The sequence below is a fragment of the Crocodylus siamensis genome, chromosome 15, assembly GCF_052110815.1.
Source record: "Crocodylus siamensis isolate JL-2025a chromosome 15, ASM5211081v1, whole genome shotgun sequence".
Taxonomy (NCBI): Eukaryota; Metazoa; Chordata; order Crocodylia; family Crocodylidae; genus Crocodylus; species Crocodylus siamensis.
Window position 1 is genome coordinate 45996460 of NC_143409.1, and position 23696 is coordinate 46020155.

The 23696-nt window shown below is 50.7% G+C and overlaps 1 protein-coding gene across 2 annotated transcripts; it reads left to right on the forward strand.

Moving 5' to 3' along the window:
• Window positions 1–1105: 1105 nt before the first annotated feature.
• Window positions 1106–18548, forward strand: LOC149852531 (uncharacterized). 2 transcript variants are annotated; one of them, XM_090029981.1, is made up of 5 exons: window positions 1106–1320; window positions 2554–2665; window positions 10924–10998; window positions 11408–11644; window positions 14507–18548. In XM_090029981.1, the coding sequence occupies exons 2-5, from the start codon at window positions 2632–2634 to the stop codon at window positions 16660–16662; spliced, it is 2502 nt and encodes an 833-aa protein (XP_089886107.1). In that variant the 5' UTR covers window positions 1106–1320; window positions 2554–2631; the 3' UTR covers window positions 16663–18548. The 2 variants fall into 2 exon arrangements, with proteins under 2 accessions (XP_089886107.1, XP_089886108.1); XM_090029982.1 differs by lacking the exon at window positions 2554–2665.
• The last annotated feature ends 5148 nt before the right edge of the window (window positions 18549–23696 follow it).

Below are 23696 nucleotides of genomic sequence, written 5' to 3' on the forward strand. Positions count from 1 at the left end.
TGTGAATCGTCTTAGGGGCTGTTCTTTGAACTCATTTCAGGTTAAGTTAATCTTTTTTTCAGTGTTCCAACAGGCTCACCGAAAAAGGCATGGCCAAGGAGCTGGGCGAAGGGCTGTGAGGCCTCTTCTCAATGTTGCAACATTTTGGCAAGGCAACACCTGCCAATACAATGCACAAGTCAAATACCTACAGCAGAGAGCACACTCAGACCGGCACAGGCCACCTCAAATGCTGGTGCAGAGCAGATATCAAAAGAACTGCTTTGCTTTACACTAGTTGAGGGCTCAACCCACTGACATCTTTATTTAATTTTCTACGTGATGTGAAAAAGTACCCGTGAAGAACTGATGGATGGCTTAGGGTTGCCAGCCCTCCAGGCAGGGGGCCTGGTCTGCAGGAATTAGCTATAAATCTCCACGAGATTGCTGAGAGTCACCCAGGAGATCAATAACAGCACATTCATTCAAATAAATGAAATGTGGAAGCCAAGTCATAGAGCAGTCCAGTGAGTTTTTCAACCGTAATAGCAATTTGCATTTGCCTTCCTGATGTAAAGTCTGTGCACTGTAATTAATGTCATTACATCGTGGATGAAACCTCCCGGAATAGAGTCGGAGTTGGCAACCCCGGGATGGCTACGCCCGGGCCTGGTCCTGTGACAGGAGCCTGAGACTGGGAAGCCCAGCTCTGCTCCCACCAGGTGAGCAAACGCGATTCCCAAGATACACCCCGGGGTGTCGAACGGGAATGTCCGACGCTACGAAGCTGGGTCTCTCCGTTCTCTGCGGCGCTGCCATGTTTCCTTCAGCACAAAGGAGGAGCTGGCATCTCCTGAGGGGTGGCTGAGGCCTAACAAGAGGTGCCAGGAGTCTAATGGGGGTGTTTTAAGTCTAAAGACAGGTGTTTCGGTCTAATGAGGGTGCCTGGTGTCTAACGAGAGATGCTTTCAGCCTAACGCGAGGGGTGCCGGGTCTAACCAGAGGTACGGGGAGTGTAGTAAGGGGTGTTCTCAGCCCTCCCAGAGGTGCCAGGCGTCCGAGAGGGGAGGGTGTTTCCGTGCGAGGCGCGGGGCCCACGTGCCGCCGGGCGGGCGGTGGCCGGGGCGGGCGCGGAGCCGCTAGAGGGCCCCGGCGGCGGCGGCGGGGGGCGCGGAGGAGCCGCGGCTCCGTCCTCCCGCTCACTGCATCCGGGGTTGCGCTTCCCGGGTCACCGCCGGCGCTGCATCCACGGCGCCCCGGAGCCCGGCCCGGCCCGGCCCAGCCCAGGGGACCGCTGCGGCGGCGGCAGCCGGGCCCTGCCCGCCCCGAGCCGGGCTCCAGGTAACAGCGAGCGCGGGGCCTGCGCCTCCCGGCGGGGCAGCCCCGGCCCGGCCCGGCCCGGCCCGTGCCCGGAGCCAGCGGGTAACAATGCCCCGGGCAGCGGACGGGGCGTCTGGCTGCGCTGGGCCCGAGTGAGGGGCCGAGGGGGCGAAACCTGCCCCCGCCGGGCCGGGCCCTGGCCCAGCGCGGGTCCCTGCGGGCAAGGGCGACACTGTCCCTGCAGGTGGGAGGCGGTGGGCCCGTGACGCTCCCCCAGCTTCAAAGGCTCGTCTTTGCCTGAAAGCTTGTGAGGACTTTCTTTCCAACTGTATGAGTTGGTCTAATGAAAGATATTGGGCTCACCCACCCAGCCTTGTCTGCCGGCATCAGGGGCAGATCCTGGCGCGCAAAGGTTGAACGCATCCCCGATGGCGCCTCTCGCCCTGGTGGGGGTGCAGACATAGGGGCAGTTTACCATGGGGTGCAAGGGGCAGGGCTTTCCCCCACGTCAGCTGCTCTAGGGGAACTGCCTGTGGGCACACTCACACTCCGCAGTAAGCTGAATCTAAAATACAATGACTTACCTGCCCTTTGAGGGCCATGCTCTGCTTTTGCTGTTCGTTCCTGCACAGGAAAGCCCCAGTCCCTTTAAGTCGCGTGCAAATCCATGCCCAGGGCAGTTCCCAGACCTCAGAGTCTGCCATCAGCTGAGAGATGGATCTTCCTGCTTGTTTGCGCAGGGTTCACGCCTCCTGCAGCTGCTCAAACCCGCTGTTATGCTGTGCCACGGCAGAAGTGTGCAGAGTGGCCCAGGGCAGGGCCTGTATCGGACCTCTGCCCTGCAGGCACTTCTGGCTAGGCCCCTATCCCACACTCACTCTGCTGCTGCCCAGGTGCCACCCTGCCAGCACGTGCCTCTCTCTTCACTTGGCCTATCAGGCTCCCTTTCGCTGGCCCCCATCACATCCCAGCATCTAGGTCTGTTTTGTGCCATGGGGGGACAGGTGCGGAGCAGATAAGGAGAATAGGCAGGAAGCAGAGAAAGCAAAGGGGGGTCCTGGCAGTGCTTTGCCAGGAGTATTCAGCCCAGCCCAGAGGCTCAGTGGTTGGGCAGGCACCCTGTGGGTATTGCAACTGGTAGAGGAAACTGTGCAGCCGTGCCAGTGTTTGGTGCTTGGGAGAGGGGGGCTTGTGACTGAACTGGGGTTTGTGGCAGGGCAGCAGGTGCTGAGTGAGAGGCTCTTGCTGTTTCAGGAGCTGGTGGCCTTCAAGACAGTAGCTGTAAATATCACCAAGGCACTTACTGCCCAAGAGGCACTTACCAGGGACACCATGCAGGAGAACTACGAGAACGTGATCTCACTAGGTAAGGACTCTGCTCCGTTTTGCTTTTCAGAAGACCTCTGAAGCCGCCAAGTCAGCTTCTGCTCAGAGATCTGTCCCTTAGGCTTTGGAGGGGATAAAATTCATACAGCATTGCTAACTCATGATTTTTGGCATTGTTCTTAAAGTCCGTGCTTTGGGAATGTGAAAAACTTAGCTCTGTCTTTTATATATATACAGGCAACCCCCACTTAGCGCTCTTAATTGGTTACAAAAAAACACAAGCATTAAGTGGAATAGCATTAAGCAAAACCAATTTTTCCATAAGAATTAATGTAAATATAATTCGTTACCAGGATGCCTGGCAGCAGTGACATGAGCATCTGGTAGCTCAGGGCCAGCTCAGCTAGCATGTGCCATTGCTGCCTGCCTGGGCCCAGGTTGCAGACACAGTGCTGTTGGTCCCCTCCATGCCGGGCAGCGGGCAGGTGGACTGTTATGGCCACAGTCATGGTTACTCCAGGTGGCGGAAGCAGGGCGCAGCATCCAGGGCTCTCCCACCATGAGTCACAGCCCACCGCACCTGGCCCAGGCACCGTGTAGGCAGCTAAATAGTGCAGGCAGGCCAGCTCGCACAATGAGGCTGTGCACTGCCAATGCACTATGGCATTAGCGTATGCTTCGTGCTTGATGCCTATGGGCATTATAACAAAACTTGCTGAGCACTAAGTTGAATTGGATATCAATCCAAAATGACTGTTATAGTCAAATAGCACTCAGCAAAACAGCGTTATCGGGGATTGCCTGTACATAAAAACACACAGACATGTAGATATATATCTATATAAAAGAAAGAGCTACATTTTTCACATTTCCAAACTGTAGACTTTAAAAACAATACCAAAAGTCATGCAAGTTGGCAATATTGCTCATAGTCCCTGATTTTGTATGAGTTTGTTCGCTCCACAAGCCTTTGCCTTAGGTAGAGGGTCAGAACCACAGCTGTGATTCTGCTCTGTGCCTGCCCAGGACCTTAAAAAAGCAGCATGTGCAGATGCTGTCTATTTGCTGTCTTCCCAGATCCAGCTGTCTCTTCAGAGAGGACATGGACTAGTGGATACAGGCACTGGACTGGAATGCAGGACTCCTGGGTCCTTTTCTAGGCTCCAGCACTGCCTGGCTGTGTTATTTTGGACAAGCCCTTCCCCTCCCACCCTTTGTCTCTCTTGTCTGCTTACTTTGTGAGCACCACAAAAGAGGGGCTTGCTGTGTGCATGTGTGTGTGTGTATTTATCCCTACACAGGGTCTGCAGAAGTGGGGCTCTGATGTGGCCTGGGGATCCAAGGAGTACAGTGAGACATGCAGTAATAATAAGGCACAGGATCATATATAGATGAGCGACTTGTTGTTCATTCTCGTCTTTATTTGATCTGTACTCTCTGTGTCTCTGAGTCTCCTTGTATAGGGCACAGAAATTGCAGCTCCTGTAACAGGCCCATGTCATCCCAGGGGATAAACTTGACTGTGAGCCAAATACTCAAGTAGCATAAATCAATGGAAACCACTGAAGTCATTGGAGCTGTGGCTGATTTACATCTGCTGGGGGCCTGGCCCCATTGACTACAGTAGAGACAGCTAGTTGAACTCACTAAGGATTTGGCCCTTTTGACTCTAGTATAGTGAAGCTGATTATGCCCCTGGTGTTCAGGCCTCCCTGACTCCCATGATGTGATACTGATTTACACTGGCTGGAGATCTGATTCCACCTGGTCCACATTGGCATCAGGACGGTGGAGAACTGAGTGTTTCCCAACCTGGAGGCCTGAAGCAAGGGCTTCCAGACCCATAAGTAGGCTGTGCCTGCATGGCTGATTCCAGCATAACAATGCCAAGATTAGGGTTAAACCAGCTGGCTCAAGTCCTGGCAGCGTGGAGCACAAGAAAATCAGGTAGGATTGTGTGATGACTCGGAAAGAGGCCACATATGAAAGACAAATGCAGACCTTGGCTGTTGGCTGTGCCCACTGAGAGGTGACAGTGCTTCTCAGAGTCCAGTTCTTTGAGCTGTCTCTCATGGCTAAGTCCTGACACAAATCCTTTCAAGTAAAGGCAGGCAACGGGGGTGTCTGTGTGACATAACATGAGCATGATGGGAGGAGAAGGATAGGGAACAGTGACAGATAAAGGAACAGAAGAAAGGCTCCAGTACATCTGGTCACAAGCAAAGAGCGACTTGAGCGTTCAGATAGTGGTGGGTGAGAACTTTTGGTTTTGTGAGCCTTATTTTCCTTTCATCCTCATCCTCACCCTCACCCTAGTGTTCACCAGGAATAACCATAACGAGTCAGTGGGTCTGATTTGTTTCCTTTTACCCTAGTGTGAAATAGGAGCAGCTTCTAGGAGTTGCTGGCGCTAAGTCCCCTATCACTCAGGCTGGTATAAACTAGAAGTAGCTGACTCCCCTCCCACTTACCATGGTGTAAGTAAGGAGTGTCCCTACTCTCCCTGTTGTAAATCTGGAGTAACCCTTTGAAGCCAGTGGGGTCAAACCCTTTTGCTGACATAAATTATCATTGCTTCCTTCTCAGTCACCCCAGCAGGGGATCTGGCTTCCTGGAGTTGCAGCTGTGTAGAGCCCAGCTGAGATGAGAGCAGACATAAGCTCTCAGATCTGACTCCAAGTGCTGCAGAAGACTTCTCCCGAGCAGACTGAAATGTAGGTCAGGGACCACCTATTATGGCCTGATTGATCCAGGGGCGGCCTTTTCAGAAGGGCTGGAGAACAAAATGGACGTGGTTCCTGCTTAGCACTCTAACCAGATTCGAGGCACAGCTGCTTTTCATTAAACCTTCCTTCTCGGCAGTGCTGGAGAAAGAGGGGGGCTTCCTGCAATTCTGTGGCACTTGGTGACCATATCCCTGGGAGCAAAAACCGTTCCCCAAGCTGTGGTTTTTAAATCTGCCAGGTTTAGCTGCTGTAATTTTATGGGGGGAGAGAGCGTTCTTCTCAATACCTCCCCAGGGCTTTTTAGACCACCGTTATGTTAGCTGTACTGCTGGGGCTCAAAGTTGGAAGCCCTGTTGCGTACTGTGAGGCACAGGAATGTAGTTAGAAGCAGCCCCTGCCCATACTCTCCCTCTCCTCTCCTCCCCACCCCCTTGCTCTGAGAGGCTAAATGGACAAGGATGGATTTTCCCGTGAAGAGACTGAGGCAAAGAGAGATGAAGTGATTGACAGAGAGGATCAGTAACAGAGCTCACACTTGACTGCTGAACTCGAGTGGCAGGCTAATATATTACCCATGGGAGCAGGCTGCCTCTTGCCTGCCATGCAAGACCACTCATTATTTCTTATCTGCTGTTTGCCTCATAAGGCCAGGAAAGAATATTTTCCCCTTTCTGTTGCTACAGTTATCAGGGTTTTTTTTTCCCCCCCCCCGCTTGCCTCGGAAAGGGGATTTTGGACTGGGGTGTGCCAGTGCTCCTGCTTGGACTAAAACCTGGAGATTCTTGGGTAGAGGGTCTACTTAGACCCCTCTACTAAGGGTGAAACCAATTGCCACTCTTGGGGTCAGGAAGGGATTTTACCCTATGGTCAGATTGGTATGGACTGTGGGGTGTTTTCCTCTGTAGTGGGGTCATGGTCCTCTTCCTTTGATCTCTCAAGTGCATTTTAACAACCTTTGCAGCAGCAAGACAGTGACAGTCCTTGTCCCCCTGTTTTACCAGTGGCAGGTTAAGGTGGTATAAGTGTCGTTGGATACTATGTTTTGCATGGCAGGGTCGACTGTAGTTTTAGAAATAGGTCAGCCAAAGATTTGTATTGGATCATTTGGATAGAGATGATCCTTTCTTGAGTACCGCTTGAGTGTGTTGGCCTTGTTGACCTCCCTTCTAGCCTTTCTTTTCTATAATACTATGATTCTAAAGCCTGAAAAAAAACCCATCAGGCTGTGAGGTTGAAAGGTTTTGCCCAATAGTTCTGAGCCTTGTTTTGGATTCAAGGCACCCTGCAGGAGATGCCAGCCCTTAGTTTTCGCTGGTGCTTTGACTACAGAAAAATAATAAAGTAGTGCTTCTTTTGGAAACAACACAGAAAGACCCCAACAGGTCACATGTATTTAACACTATATGTCTATTTGAATCTCTGAATGTGTGAATCATGTTTGCACACATAACACTGCTAACCTTGAAAGGCTCTCAAGGCACCCTGATTGAGAATCATTGGTTTCACCTATATCGGTGAATCTCAACCAGGGTGCTGTAGCACCCTGGGGCATCCTTTTAAGGGTGCCATGGGATACTGCTCAATATTGGCACCGTTAGGTGTGCATACACCCACACACAATTCCCAGGATGAACCCAGAGATTTCAAATAAGAATCCATAGTGTCAAAAACGTTCTGACCCATTGTCATCTTTCTGAGTTCTTCGAAACAGAAGAGCTACTCTATTATTTTTCCATAGTCAAGAATAGAGTAAAAGCTGAGAGCTGGCATTTTCCAAAGGTTGGCTTGAGTCTAAAAAAGGTTGAGAACCACTGGCCTGAATTTAAGAGGATGGTATTTTATTAAATAGCACAAAAGGTATTTAAAGGAATACTACCTAATTTCAGTATATTATAGAACAGGGGTGGGCAAAATGCCAGGCCATTCTATCTAGAAAATTAATATTTATCTGCTCTTGGCTGCCTATCATGCAACCCTCGATGGCTTGCCTAAACTTAGTAAGCAGCCCTCTGCCCAAAATAATTGCCCACCCCTGTTATAGAAGGAGAAACAAGGAGCAGCACTCATAGAGGAAAAAGCCAACCTCATGCATTTATACCTCCTAGCAAACTGGTGGTCATATCAGGCCATTGTGTCAGGGATCTGTCTGCAAGGACTACTGCTTTATGTAGCAGCCACACCCAAGCCTGAGGCCACTCATGCAGCCAGCAGCCAGTCCCATCCAGAATATCAGAGTGAGCTGGGGTGCTTAAACACATACTAGGCCAACAGAAAATAAGAGGCATCTATGCACGTGCTCTGGAGCCGGGGGAAGCACTTTAATTAGAGCGACTCTGAGGGCCACTTTAATTAAAGCGCTCACAATGTCATGTGTATTCAGCATCCCATGATTCAAAATGGCGGCAGGGGTACTTTAACTAAAACTCGTTCGATGAACTTTAGTTAAAGCGCCCTGCTGCCATTTTGAAATGCAGAGACACTGAATACACGTGATGTGGAGGCTGCTGGAGCACGCTAATTAGCATGTTCTAGCAGATTTGCAGTAGACTTGATTAACTGAGTCTGCTCTGACACGTGCTAATTAGGACGCATCCAAGCAGAGCTCCGTCACATTTATAGGAGCCCAAAGTGACTTAACTAAGCCAACTTAAGTCATGTCAGAACGTACACTAGGGTGGCCATCATAGAGGACAGTCCGGTTTTCTGCTACTCTGTCCTCTATCCTCTATTGATACAAAACTCAATGCCTTTGCGTCCTCTGTTTTTCTCTTCAAGAGAAAGGCGTCCAGTTTCATATCAATAGAGGACAGAGGACAACCGGATGGTATTCTATGATGGCCATCCTAATGCACACATGAATAGCTCCTTGACATGGTGGCAGCCATCTTGTGACCTATGCTGATTTAACTAAGGCAGCTCAAGATAATCCATCTCGGAGGTGTATTATCTTGTGCACATTTAATCCAACTGCACACCACGTACATGTGTACACTCTAACAGTTAAGTCAGCTTAAAAAAACAGTTAAGCCGGTTTAACTGTTGGAAAGTTAGTACATGTCTATGCGCCCATGGGGCTTGTGAAGGCAGCCAGCAGACAGACTCCTGACACTCCCCGCCACCCTTAAGAGCATCTCCAGGTACCCAAGGACGAGGGTTCTCAGGATGTGCAAGGTGGGGGATTTGAGTCGCATGCATCTTCCCTTACCCCCCATGAGTAGTCAGCAAGGCCATGCTCTTCTCACTGTTCAAGTATTTTGTTCTGTGCCTGTGGGACACGAAAATATCTCTTCTTTCTCCAAGGTGCAGTAGGAAGGGCACAAAACATTCCTGTAGCTCACCAGAGGCCTGAGGGGTTTGGGTGGTGGACCTGGGGCCAGAACAGGAGCAGGCTTCAGAGGCTCCAGGGCCAGTCAGGGCTGGAGCTGGACAATGCAGTGGGGCTGAATCGAGCCAGTAGACTGGGAGCGGGAGCTGATGCTGAATTGGGTTTTGGAGCCACACAATGTTAGCATTGTTAGGTTTGCATACATCCTTCACAAGATAAACCCAGAGATTTCAAACAGTTGTGATCTTTCTGAGGTCTTTGCAACAGAAAAACTGATCCTTTATTTTTTGTTGGCAAAAAAAGAGTGAAAACTAAGAGCTGGCACTTTCCAAGAGGCGCCTCGAGTCTAAAAAGGTTGAGAACCACTGCTTCAGGGAAACTTCAGTGGCTGAGGAGCCCATCAGGAGAAATGGGGACTGCTCTGCAGCGAATACTAACGTTTTTTGAGGCTTGCAAACTGGCATGGGGGGTTAGGGGCACAATGCTACAATGGTCGCAACCAGGAGTCCAGAGCCGAGGGTCACAAATCAGCAGTCCAGAGCTGAGGATTGAGGCAGAGGAGATGGACAGGAACCTGCCACAGCAGGATGATGAAGTCTGATGGGGGTGGGAAAGTCCCTTCCATTTCTCATCTAATGTTTTGTTTGAATATTTGGAGGTAGAAGGGGAAAAAGCCTGCCTATTTTAAACCACTGATTAGCATTCTGCCCTCAAATCCATGTTTAAATACCTTAATCCAGGCATGAGCAGACAAATAGTGATACCGCTGTAAAAGAGGGAGAGGACTTACCTTCTGTGAACATGCGTCACTAATCCTCTGTAATTTTTTTTCTTCTGTCCACTGCTGTTTAGTAAGTGAAACTAAACTGTGATTTTTCCTAAAAGAAGGAAAGACAGGTGCTGAACGGTTAGATCCTGTGGATAGCAGTTTTGCTATGTTCCCTTGAAGCTTTTCTACCCCGAGTCTCATATTTTCAGTAAGCTTTGTCTTGTGTCATTAAAGACAGTGGGAGTTTTGTCTTTGACTTAAATGACTGCAATGTGGAGCCCTGTACAAGTTAGCCAGCTAAAGAAAGTTTTATGCTGTGATGGGTTCCTCCCCACCCCCAAGTAACATGAATCCAGCAAACTGATCAGCTGCTGGTCCTGGCTTGCTGAGCTGTCTAGTGATCTTCAGGCCTGGAGTCTAGTATGTTGAGTTATCCAGCTAGCTCTCTAGCTCCTTGTAGCTTGCTTGTCCTTGGGTCAGAAATATCTTGGCGAGGGGGAGATTTTCAATAGCAGAGGGCTCTATAATTCATCTGGCAGAAGGAGGCAGAACAAGATCCAGGGATTGGAAGCTGAAATGAGATTCGTCCGAGCCAGTTTTTAATGGCAGTAGTGACCATCAGAGCAACTGTGGAGTCACCATGACTTGGGGTCTAAATCTCAGCACTGGTCATCTCTTTCCTGTCCCTTAATAAGCTCTCATAGCTGGAGACTTGAGAAAGCTATGCGCAGCCCCCTACCCTTCCATGGCTTTTCTGTTTGCCATTGGGCAAGTCTCTTAGTCTGTGTGCGCTTCAGTTCCCCATGTACAAAAGGAGTTAGTATCCATACCCTGTTTCACAGAGAGGATGTGGGGATCATTGCGTTAAGGAGGAGAAGGTGCTCAGATGAAGTGATAATGCTGCCTCTGTGTAAGTGCGTTCATTTTCTGTATGGAAGGTCTGTCCTGGTTTAACCACAAGTCATAGGGCTCGGTGCAGGAGTCACTGGGTAAGATTCTGTGTCCTGTGTTCAGCAAAAGGTCAGGCATCCCCTCCTGGCCTTCTGAATCTATGGATCCTTGTCTTTTTAAATGAGTACTTTGACAAATCTGTTCTCACACATCAGGCTTTAACGTGTGCAATTACTTGTCTCATTCTAAGCAACCTGTGTCATCCAGTTGAGGTGAATGGTGACATCTTGCTATGGCCCTCGATGTGAGGGTTCAAGCTCTGCTCTGGTTTCATGCCAAATGCTGTCCCCAGTTGTAAAAAGGGTATGTGGTTGGGACTTGGAAGTCGAAAAGCAGGGAGATGTGATGCTGACCACATGACTCCACTGTGCGCTGTCTACAGATGGTGTGCCTTCAGGGTGTTTGTCTAGGTGGGCCTTTAATGCTGATGCCATGTCCTTACTAGCAGTTGGGTTCACCAGAGCATCTAGGCACTTTCACTGGGTATGTCATGTATCTAGCATCTCTCTGGTCTATTTTTGCTGTAGCGGAGGAGATTGCCATCAGCTGGCCCCGGATAACGGCCTTCGCTGAGTCTCACAGGAGAAGAGGACTTGTCTCCGGTAAGTGGCTGTGCCAACACTGTGGAAAGACATCCATGTGCCTTTCACACCAGAGGTGTTCTTGATGTCTAGCCTGAGCTGGAATAAATCCATGGCAGCCATGTCTAACTAACATCAGAAGCCAGGCTCAGTGACTGGTGTGGCGTAACTCCTGGCTTACAATGGGAGGAATGATAGGAGTATGGGCCCAGGTCACTTTAGTGGGGTCACTCTTGATTAACATGGAGATGAGTGGCAGGAAATCTGTCCCAGTGACTCCAGTGAGATTATTTCTGATTTGCAACTGAAGGAGAGAGGGGAATCTGCGCTTATGATGCCTGTGGGGCCACTTCCAGTTTACACCCCATACAGCATCCTCTCAGTTTCCCTGTCATCAGAGTAGCATGCTGACAACCTGTGTCCCTTTCAGGTCTGGAGATGGAGTGTGAGCAGAGTCAGCTGGAGCCTACCCAGGTCCAGAACTCAGCCTCAGCCAGCTCCAGTGAAGGAGGGATGAACCCAGACCTCCGCCGGCAGCTGGGTCTCATCCTGCAAACTGCTGGCCGGACCCAGGTGGAGAAGATGCTGCGGGAGCTGGTGAGGGAGCAGAACCAGGAGGGGAAGCGTAAAACACGCAAAAAAGCAGTGAAGAACCCCAAGGATGGAGGTAAAGTGATTGAGGAGAAGGAAGGGGGTGCTAAGGGAGGAGGATGTGTCCCCGTGTGAGGGGAGCAGCAAAGGGAGTGTGTGTGTGAAAGGGAGTGTGAGCAGCAGAAATGGGTTTTTGTTCCCTGGTCCCCAGGGTTTGAGCATGTGTGCATCAGGGGTTCTAACAGGCAGCTTGGCCTGGGCTAATTGACTACTGGGCCAAACCTGCCTGGGGCTTTGACTGACAGCCCTAACCCAGGTAGTGACTCCAGCTGGCCACCATTTGGGCATTTCCATTTAACTCCAACTGTGGCAAGAGAACCCAGGCAAGCCTGTCGGTCTGACTAAGGTCTGCTCTGGTAAGCCTCTCTCTTCCCTTCCCCTGCGCTCTGCTTTTCAAGGTTCCTGACTCCTTTTGGTTCTGTTCATGGTCTCCAGCTTATGGATTTTGTCTTGGATCTGGTAACTTGGCATCTGATTATTGGGTCCTGTCCTTGGCCCTGGCTCTGGCCCTGCCTGCGTTTTGGATTCTGCTCCAGAGTTTCCCCCTTGGATGTGGTAATTTGGATCCCAGATCATGTCTCAGCCCGTGTTTTTGACTATACCCCTGGCTCCTGCCCTCTCTCAATGGTCTAACCAATGAGGCAAGATTGCCTATGATTTGGTCCTTTACAGTGTGTAAGGGTCAAACAAATTTGAGGGGCATGACCAGGGAGAGCAAGAGAAATTGTCAAGCTCCTTGTTGGAACTGAGGAAACTTGGGAAAAGAGAATACAGGGAGTGGGGATGTCTGAGGCTTAAGGGGTAGGAGGCCAAGGGAAGTGGGCAGGGCTGGACATGCTTGCTGGCAGTGGCGACACGTAAGGGATGCATGGGGGTGCACATGCATCCCTTGAGAGTGCCCATGCACCCCCTGCCCAGCTGCGCTCTCCACTTAGGTAATGGACAGGGGGCAGGCGGGAGCACTGGTGCCATCCCTACAAGCGCCAGCTAGAGTGCGGTGCTCCCAGAGCAGCCACAGCCACTTCCAGAAGCAGTCACAGCGATTGGCTGCAGTCTCCGCCTCAGCGAGTGGTCACTGGGGGGGCACATGCTCCCCCTGACTAAGGTGGCACCAGTTGCTTATGCTTGCTGGGGTTGGTGTTGAAATGACTTGAGGGGGGCAGGGCCAGGGAGAGGGGTGGCAGGGTTGAATGGAAGCTGATGTGATGGAAAAAATACTTTATAGGGACAGTTTGTGTTGGAGCAGGAGCCAGGCAGAAATGGAGGTTTCACAGAGACCTGGGGGAAGAAAATGACTTTTTTGATGCTAGGATTTAAGCATGTTCATCAAATATGCAAATTGGGCCAGTGTCTCATTTGTGTGCTGTCCCAGACCATCAGCCTTAATATGCGAGCACAAGGTGGCATAGCACAGTCCTGGGATTCAGGGTCCCCAGTTTCTGGCCGTCCAGGAGCAGTGGGCAGGGGAGTGTGTACACAGAGAACAGGCAGGCACACTCACTGTAGAAGGCAGCTCAGTCTTGGGACTGTTGCATTAGATATGCCTCACCGGTGAGCGGGAGTGCATGGGTGAGATGCTCAGAAATGCCTTAGCTGGGACACGAGGCACACTAACGTGGCAGGGTAGTCATGCTATTAGGGACCTGGATTTTGCTGTTAGCTATGCTCAGGGTGACTTGTAGCACCTATTACCTGTGAACTGAGAATGACAGTGGTCTCTGCTCTGATAAGGGCATCAGGCCTTGATCTGTACAAATTGTGAAATGCACCGAAATGTTAGCAAGATGCAGAGGAAGCAAAGACCCAACCAAGTGGCAATCTGGGCCCGAGCCCAGCACATTTGTCCAATGCTGCAGCATATTGTGCATAGTATTTCTGTCTCTCTCCAGTGGTTTGTGCTGTGCATCCAGGAATCGTAGCTAATAACTTGGTAGGAACAAGTGTTGGGGGCTTACTCCTTGCATCTGACGCTGACTCTCAGCAGACTATTTGAGTGGTGGTAGTTTCACATTCATACTGACTTCTGTGCAAATAAGTACTCTAAAAACCATGAAGTCTTAAAAAACATGCTACTGTGGGGTTACCCCTTATCTCAGAAATCTCTTGGTTGAACAACCCAAACTTTGTACTACAGGGTGCATCAAACCCTTTCATTGGTGTGCCAGTTTCCAGTGTGAGCTCAATATAACTGTTTTAGAATGGTTTTTTAAGTCAGTTTTAAATTGCAAAGCTCTGTTGTAAACTGAACTATGTCCTCCTCCTCTGTCGTGTCCAAGCAGCATCGCTCCAACTCCATGTTTGTTTGCTCCGGATGGAGGATGGGTGGGTTTGACTGTCCACGCAGCTTGGTGTGGATGAAGGGGTAGCATAACACAAGATTCCAGCAAAAGCTGGATTTGATGTTCTTTAAGGCCAGGAAGTGGTCCAGAAAAATATGGGAAGTAACAGAGGATTGGGAAAAGGGATAGGCACTATCAGAGCTCAGGGCAGGGAGGGAGAAGTTTGTCGCACATTTTTTTAAAGAGGGAGTCAGGCAGGAGTCTTGGCCATAAAAGAGGAGCAGTCCCTTGAAATTGAAGCAAGTAGAGGTAGAGTAGGAAATTCCCATTAAGCTCCTCAGTTCTGTCTTGTGTCATTCAGGTTAGGGTTGTCCCAGTGGGTGTTGTAACCTCAGAGGAGGATCATGTCACTTGTAGCTCCTTATATGACCTGATTAACCCTAGGCTTCCCCCAGCACAGCAGCAGGACACACTTCTCCTCTGGGGAAAAGTTTGAGGGATTCAGCTCCTGATTTTTTTAGTCTCCCCAGCTGCTCTTTGGGTTTGCTCCACTTGGCACAGGGAATAACTCACATCAGGATTCTCTCTCTCTATCCCAGCCGGTGATGGGACCATGAGTGAGAATGAAGAGGAGACTCCCCTGCAGGAAAGCTCGGAGAAGGCAGACTCCCCTGGGCCCTTACTGGAAACTGCAGAGGGTCCTGACCAGGGGAAGGCCAGCGGGAGCCAATGCCAGTCAGAAGGGCAGGAGCCACCACCACAGAAGAGCCTCCCCACAGGGAAGCAGGAGGGCAAAGCCACCCGCCGCACGGGCCTCAAGAAGGCAAAGGCAGCAGCGGTGGCAGCACGGGGGCCTGGCATGTGCCTGGAGTGTGGAAAGGACTACACCTGCAGCCGGCTCCAGCAGCGGGTGCAGACGCCTGAGAAGCCGCACCAGTGCCCCGAGTGTGGGCGCTGCTTCCGCCAGCGCTCCATCCTAGCCAAGCACCAGAAGATCCACACAGGGGAAAAGCCCTACCGCTGCGGGGACTGCGGGAAGTGCTTCAGTCGCGGGTCCAACCTGACACAGCACCAACGTATCCATACAGGTGAGCGCCCGTTTCAGTGCACTGATTGTGGTAAGAGCTTCATCCAGAAGTCAGACCTGGAGAGGCACCAGCGCACCCACACTGGTGAGCGCCCCTACCAGTGCGGCCAGTGCGGGAAGTGCTTCAGTGTCAGCTCTCACCTGGACCGGCACCGCCGCACCCATCTGGGCGAGTCACGACGCCACCACACCTGCAGCAGTGGCAGCAACCAGCCAGGCCCCCGTGGCCGGCTGGTGGAGGAGGAGGAGGTGGCAGCAGCTGCTCCCCACCAGTGCCCCGAGTGCGGGAAGTGCTTCGCCCAGCGGGCATCGCTATCCAAGCATCGCAAGACCCACAGTGGGGAGCGGCCATACCAGTGTGGGGACTGTGGGAAATGCTTCAGCCGCAGCTCCAATCTAACACAGCACCAGCGCATCCACACGGGGGAACGCCCCTTCCAGTGTGCTGACTGTGGCAAAAGCTTCATCCAGCGCTCAGACCTGGAGCGACACCAGCGCACGCACACTGGGGAGCGGCCCTATCAGTGCCCTGACTGCGGCAAGAGCTTCAGTGTCAGTTCCCACCTGGACCGTCACCAGAAGATCCACGCAGCTGAACAGGCCTCTTACCGCTGTCCTGAGCACCTCAAAGGCTTCCTGGCTGCCCACCAGCACGGCAAGCTTTTTAAGTGCTCTGACTGTGGGCGCTGTTTCAGCCAGAGTGCTGCCCTGGTCAAGCACCAGCGAGTGCACGCTGTGGCACGGCCCCCACAGTGTGCAGACTGTGGGAAGAGCTATGTGGCCAGCCCTGGTGGCAAGACTGGGGGCAAGCCCCACAAGTGCACAGACTGTGGGAAAAGCCTGGGTGGGGCCCCTGTACCCGTGCTACACCCTCGGCTGCGCGCCCAGCAGTGCATGGACTGCGGGAAGAACCTGGGGGCTGGGAAGCCTCCGCCACCCCCACCCCCAGCAGAGAAGCCTTTCAAGTGCGCAGACTGCGGGAAGGGCTTTGGGCAGCGCTCGGCCCTGGTGAAGCACCAGCGCATCCATACAGGGGAGAAACCGTATGCCTGTCCTGACTGCGGAAAAAGCTTCATCCAGAAGTCAGACTTGACTATCCACCAGCGCATGCACACGGGGGAGAAGCCGTACCGCTGCAACGAGTGCGGAAAATGTTTCAGTGTCAGCTCCAACCTCATAACCCATCAACGCACACACCTAGGTGAGAAACCCTACCAGTGTGCCGACTGTGGGAAGAGTTTCATCCAGCGCTCAGAGTTGACCATCCACCAGCGCGTCCACACTGGGGAGAAGCCCTACAAGTGCCCTGAGTGCGGAAAGTGCTTCAGCCGCAGTTCCCACCTCAATCGGCACCAGCGTACGCATGCCGGAGACAAGCCCTCGCTCCTCTCCACTGCCAAGTCCAGCGCCAGCAACCCCCTCCAGGCCTCCTCGGCCTTCTCCTCTGCTGCCAGCTCTTTCTCCTCCCCCTTGGGTGCCTCTTCTGCTCCCATCCCATCCCTGCCCTCCTTCCCTTCTTCCCCCTCACCCCTCCCCATCCCATCCCTCTCTGCCACCCCACTGGATCTGCCCTGGGCCTTGTCCTTCCCCTCCCGTGCCTTCCCACCCCACCCTTCTTTCCCCTCTCCTACCCCCTCTGGAGCCCAGGCCTCATCCCTGATAAATTAACTGGCTGCCTCCACGTGCCCCTTCCTTGTTCCCTGCTACGTCTCACCTCTTGACCTCCGGTCTGCCTTACTCTTCCCTCTGCCTACACCCTTGTCCCCACAACCCCCTTCCTGCCTCCTCCCAATCCATTTCTAGCAGTGTTGTCCTCTCTTGCAGTTTTTTGTGTTATAATGTTTGGCCAAAAGTCCCAGCTCCCAGAGTCAAGGGATCTACCTGAGAATCTCCACTGGCATTGTATTAAAGTGAATGTCCAGCCTGGGATGGGCACAGACAAGAGTTGGGCAGCATGCAACCCTTCAGAGCTCAGCCACCAGCAGATGAACAAGCAGAAACCCAGAGGTCATATTTAAAGCCCATGTGCTCACTGTTTTGGGAGGTCTGTTTCCTGCTATCCTGTTTCCTGCTGTTTTTAAACCTCAGGATTGGCAATACTGTGACTAGGCCCCACAACTCTTATCTTGGCTGTGGAGTTGGCCTCCCACTGTCCTACTCTTTTCCCTTTCCTATTTCTTCTCTTCCTCTGATTTTTCATACCATCAGTTTCCAGTTTCCTTTTGCCATCCCTCTGGTCCTTCTGGCTCTTCCCCATCCCTCTCGTATGCCCCAGTGGCTCCAATATTGGTGCTGGTGACCCCTCTGGTTGTGCCACTCAACAGCCTAGTTCAGCCTGCAGCACTGGATCAGACCCTTCCCCTTCTGCTCATCATCAGCAACTTTAGCTTGTGTTTGGAAAAAACTCACTGTGGAGCACTCCCCAGCTGGGACCTTCTGGTCTTCACTCTCTGTGACCCTACAGAGCTGAATGGTGACAGCCCACTGCTGTTGCAAGAGGAGACTTGAGGTTAGACTGGGAAGGCAGTTAAGCCAAGACTGGAAGCATCCTGCGAGAAGAACAAGGGCAAAATCCCAGGCCCCTCTGGTGAGTGGATTGAGTTCCCAGACTCCCGTGCATTAGCTCAGCCGTCCATGGAAGAAGAGACCGCACTAGGGGCATGGTATCTCTGCCCCTCTTAATGAAGGAGAGGTGTGGGGAGAGTTTGCCCTAGAAGTCATCATCAGATAAAAAATAACATTAGTGGTTTCAGCTTCAGTTGAGGTGGGTGGGGGGAAGAAACTATTTTTTTTAACCGATTTGGAACAAATTTCCCTCTCCCTCTCAGAAATGTTGACAGACTGTTAGATCTTGAAACCTGGGCCTAAAAAAAGTAAGGGAAAATAATTTTGCTCTCCCTCCTTATCTACTGGTTTTCATGTGGCGCTAATTAGGGTCACAGATTAGAAACGAGGCCCCGCCTATCATTCGAGCTCATTTTGGGGGCTCTTCCTGCTGAAGAGTTGGACCCCCTCATATACTTACTTTTGTTGCATATCTGTGCTCCAGGCCTTTTCGGACTGGCCTTTTCTTATTTTGTAACCTTGTAAATAGCCTGATGATAGTTTCCAACTCTGTAAATATTTTTTTAAATCTCTTCCTGTAGCTCCTAGCGGTGGATGCTCTGATTTTAAACACCTGTTGTACTATCGTGAAAAAAGCTCTGGGCAGATCATGTCTAATTTGGCTACCTTCCCAGTGCGCTGCCTGATACCCAAAGAGATGTACCCCTTAGGCCCTGAATGAACTATTGAAGACACTAAAGAGTTAGTTTGGTGGTGGCAAATATTGAGGGTGCTTAAATCCATAGTCAGGGTTTCTCTACATGGAGTGTTGTTCCAGAATAGCTTTTCCTGATTAGGTCCCTGTGTGACTATCCAGAATAAGTTTGCCTTGTTCTTTTTCCTGGGTGGATTAAGCTAATTCAGAATAAGGCATTTTTGTTCCAGCACAGCACAAGGACACACACACAGGACGTTATTCAGTATTTGCTGTTCCATTTAAGACCTATTCCCTCTCTTAATCTGAATGAATGCCATTGTGCTGAAAATCCCTCAGGTTGGATGCCCAAAGGAGCATGAAGGAGTGATGGGCCTGACTTCTACTGAGATGGTCAGGACGTTCAGACTCTCTCATGATGCCTCCCAGTCCACTCCACCACGCTTTCTGTCCCCACGCTGGAGTCTTACACACCCACCAAGTGCATGCCTACAGTTTGTTGTCTCCTTTTTCTGTCAGAGCAGGCCAGTGGTGATATTGGCTTGCCTTCTGCTGAACCCAGCCAAGTGTAGGATCAGACGGGAGGAGCAGGTGCCAGTGGCACAGACAGAAGCAACAGGACTGGCCAGCAGAGACAGAGCGGGATGGGCCATCTCCTTACCCTTGCCAACCATCTTTTCCCAGCTCCAACAATTGCCATACACTTCAGACAGACCGCAGACCACAGTTGCTCTTCTGCACCTCAAGAGCCTCAGCACCTACCTGTGTTTCAACCTCACCCACAGTGGTACAGCTATGTGCAGCCCCATGTCTTGCTCGTGGCAGGCACTGCTGGCCAGAAGCTGGCATTAAGGTAGCATGCAAATGATTTGCAAGTGTGTATGAAGCAGTTTGCATATTGTGCCGCACTTGGCACTGCACTGAACCAGGCTGTTCCGTGAGCTCCTTGGACAACCCCAGGCAAGAGGTGCCAAGCTGCTGGTCCAAGTGAAGCCCCATACAAATATTGGTACGAGTAGTAGTGCTGCTTCTACTGGAAGTTATTGGCAGCTCTGGCAGCCCAGCACCTCCAAGAACTGGGTTGCTTTCCTTTTGATGCCTTTATCAACTGAGGGGCAGATCCTCTGCTGGCATAGACTGGGGCAGCATTAATGACATGAAGACAGTGTTTGGCATCAGCTGTATCGTAGAAATGGGGATGGCACACTACTGTCATCCCCATAATATGGGCAGTTCTTGACTTACAACATTTTGAGTTACAACGTTTGGCCTTTACGTTTATAAATTGACACCCTGTTTCAACTTTATGACATCAGTTTTGACTTTACAACGCTTGATCCAATGCTATACCACGCCAGTGAGCACGTCCACTGCATCGCCCATCTCCCTGGAAAACATCTGTCCAAGCTTCCTTGGACGCTTTCTTTAAGAAAGCAGCCAAGACTCCAGAAGAACCTGCAGCCGAGACTCCTGAGAAGACTCCAGCCAAGAACCCTTCAAAAAGTCCAGCAAAGTCACCTCAAAGAAGTCCTTCCAAATTAGTGCGATTGCTAATTACAATATAAATACATTAATGTAGCTATATTACTCATCTATAATTGACTGAGTGCAAAATTATGGGTTGTTTTTGGTGAAATAGGGCATCGGGCCTTGCTTCAGGAACCAATCCCGCATTTATAACATTGTTTCCTATGGGAAAATCGGTTCTGAGTTACAACATTTCGACTTAAGATGCAGTTTTCAGGAACCAGTTTTGTTGTAAGTCTGAGGACTGCCTGTATCTGATTACTGCCCGTCATGCATTTAGCATCTAATTGCATTTTTAGGCAGACAGATCTAAAAATTGGAGCCTAAGTATATATATTTTTATTCTCTTACAAAAGAAGACAGACACCCCACAGCCAACTAGCCCTCCCTCCTCTTCGCCCCCTGAAGTGAATGAATGGCTTTGCATTGTGTGAATTTGAAGCAAATTCATCTGACTCGGGATGGGGATCATGGGAACAAATCATCCGAGCTCTCCTGAACTCCTTTCAGGAGGTTCTTTATTAAAGAAACAGACATTTGTAAGCCACAGAAGAAAACTTATTTCTGGTTTGAAGTTTGATTTCAGGCACAGAATCAGGAACTATGAAATCGAATAATCAGATGGCAGCTAATCCTAGATGTTAAATTCTTGGTGATTCTGAAATTTTATACTAGCACCTTCAGTGCCACAAGTATTGAATGCTTTAATGATGGACATTTAGGCCTATTAAACAGAAAGGCAGATGGATTGCCCATGTCTGTGGAATATCGTTAGCCATCTCGAGAAGAAACTCCATCAGAGCAAACATCTCGAATAAAGGAGGCAGAGGAGGCCTTTGTACAAACTGAGACTCAACTTATTGGTGAACAGTAATGTATAAGGTGTCACTACCAGGCCTTGAGTTACAAAGGGAGTGGAGTCATCAGAACCAAAATCCCACACAAAGTTAGAAGAAAGTTACGCTCATCAGGTTTGAGACCTGGTCAGTGTCATTGTCACAGGAAAGAGCAAGGCCACTTGGATGAAGAGGAGAGAGATGGATCCAGCAGAACAAGCATAGCCTTCTAAAGAAGGGGAATGATTGGCCTTTCACAAGATGGCAGTGATAAAAGAGAAGAACCTCCTTGGGTTTCAACAGGACTTAGTTATGCTGCAGATATGCTGGCAAGGGATACCTCTTCAGAGTTGGCTTTTATGTGCCTTGAAGAAAATACTGTGAATGGTGCAAATTTAAAAAAGAAATGCAAGCCTGTCCCTTGCTGCAACAGCCCACAGGAAGGAGTGCAAGGGTGATGCTAGTATGGGCTCCCAGGCCATGGCGAGAGCAGCTCTGTGCCTGGGTTATGCATGCCTGAAGAGGTGTGATGCAGTGATAACTGGCTGCTCAAAAAATAGGATTGGCAGCAACTGTGTGCTGAGCTACTTGTGCAGATGAAGCAGGTGGACATCTCTCCCAAGAAAGACAAGGATGAGGAGGCCTTGAACAGTGTACAAGAGTGTCTTGCAGGGGTCTGAGGACCTGAAAGCAGTACTGGGTCTAGAGACAGATGAACTGGTAGATAGTATTGCACCTGCCAAGGGCTCCAGTGCAAAACCAACCCTTGGTGCCATTGGCCAGGCACTGTAAATTAGGGCAATGCAAAGCTTCAGTTGCCAATTTGATTCAGAGGAGATTTGGCTCGATTTGAGGGCTGAATCTCCGAATGTGAATCAAATCAGGAGACCCATTAAAAGCTCCAAACTGATTTGAATCTTCCAAATCGATTCGGAAACGATTCAGAGATTCAGATCAACTGGGGAGAGGCAAGCACAGACAGGCAGTTGCAGGTTATCCCACAGCTCCTGCAGCTGTGCCTGCCTCTCCCCAGACTGGGGGAGCCATGGGAGAATCCTCCATGGCTGCCCTGCCTGGCCCTGGCCTCCCAGTACTTTAAAAAAAAAAAAAAGCAAAAAAAAGCCCCGCATTCACCAGCTGCAGCAGTCACCCGGAGCCCAGCACTGCTTAGCCCCAGCGGCCCTAGCTCCCACACAGCACACGGTGCCCTGCTGCACGGCACCTGCGCTATGGGGCAGCTGCTGTGCGGGGGGGGGGGGGAGGGCATCCCCACTGCTCTGTGCTGTGCAAAGTGGCTCTGCCATGAGTGGCCAGAGGCCTCAATTCCCGCTCCTACAGCCAGTGAGTGCAAGGCTTTTTTTCTTTTCTTTAAAGTGCCAGGAGGCCAGGGCCAGGCAGGGTAGCCATGGGGGCTTCTTCTGTGTCTCCCCCCACCCCGCCTGGGGAGAGGCAGGCACAGCTGGAGGAGTCCCTGGGAGAACCTGCAGCCGTCCGGCTGTGCTTGCCTCTCCCTGGCTGATCCAAATGACCAAATCTCTGAATCAGCGCCAAATCTTTCGAAGCCAATTCAGCTGAATTGGATGGGGACAGTGATTTGAATAACTGTCCTCTGAATCTGAATCGAATACTACCCTATTTGCACAGACCTACTATAAATCCCTGGTGCTTGGCTGGGGAATAATAAATGCTCCAGCCACTTTTCAGAGGTTGGCCAAAGAAAGACTCTCAGAACTTGAATGGGAATGTGTTTGCATGCTGCCTTCTGTGGTTAGAGATCTTAGGGATGCCCCACCCCCAGATAAAGTGTACTGCCAAGGCTGCTGCCAGCAGAAGCAGGCCTGCTGCAGGAGGGTGGGTATGCATGATGAAGTGATCCTGTGAACATGGAGGGTAAACCAGAGGAGGCTTCTTAGGGCATGGTGGGACTTTGGTCCTGCTCAGTAGGTTGTTGTGGTAGTATTGGCAACAACTACAAGAATATCACATGGGCATCATGGCATCCAGTCCACAGTGGGATGTGAGTGCATTGCTGAGAGTGGTGGGGATTTCCAAAGGAAATGGCCTGACTCTCTTCTCTCTGAAGGTCCCATTGAAAGTCCCGTTGACATCAGTAGGACCATGGCCTAAGCTGATCCAAGTGCCTTTGGAAATGGCAGCATGTTAGGCTTTCTGTTAGGGGTGCCTTCGCCCTCCACTTGGGTACTTCATTGACCCCACAGGCAACAGGAACAGATCTGACAGGCAGGTGACAAGAAATTATCAGGAGCTTGGGTAAAAATCCTCTGTGGCAAAAGATTTATAAAGGTCTAGAGTAGACAGCTTGGTGGAGGGGAGGGGGAAGAGATGATCAAGAAAGCTTGAAGAGGCAATGAATGGGCCAGCTTTTAAATCCCTCCTCAGTCTTCTCTTCTCCAGACTAAATAAACTCAGTTTCCTCAGCCTCTCTTCAGAAGTCATGTCCCCCAGTCCCCTCACCATTTTCATTGCCCTCCACTGGACTCTCTTCTATTTGTCCACATCCTTTCTGTAGTGGGGGCCCAAAACTGGACACAGTACTGCAGATGTAGCCTCACCAGTGCCAAATAGAGGAGACAATGATAAAGTAAAAATAAAAGGTGATAAAAAGAGTCACTTGACTCAATTTCTGGTTAACCTATGGAACTCAATGCCACAAGACATCACTGTGGCAGAGGATGGAGGTGCCTGTCTTTTTAAATTTACTAAAGTGACAAGTGTCTTGGAATACCTGTCACGGGGCTTGCAAGGGCTCTTGCTTCATGGTGTGAGTCAATCCCTGAGGGATGGAGGTTAGAAAAAAACACTTCACTGTAAGGGCCAGTTGTTGGATCACTGCATATGTCTCTGAAGCAGCAGATGCTGGCCACCATCCGGGACAAGGTGCTGGACTAGATGGATGCCTGATAGGACCCAGGCTTCTGCACCCATGGCATGACCAAGGTTTAACTCACTCCAGAGAATTCCCACAATTGTGATACCTCTGCTTGCAGCATTGTTGAATCCATACCTGAAATATTGTATCCAAGGCAAAATTCCCCTATTTCCCTGGCTACATCTTTTCA

Coding starts and splice junctions, on each gene's coding strand:
- LOC149852531 (XM_090029981.1), top strand. CDS start 2,632: ATGCAGGAGAACTACGAGAACGTGATCTCACTAG. Junction 2,666..10,923: donor CGAGAACGTGATCTCACTAG/GTAAGGACTCTG, acceptor TTTTTGCTGTAG/CGGAGGAGATTGCCATCAGC. Junction 10,999..11,407: donor GAGAAGAGGACTTGTCTCCG/GTAAGTGGCTGT, acceptor TGTCCCTTTCAG/GTCTGGAGATGGAGTGTGAG.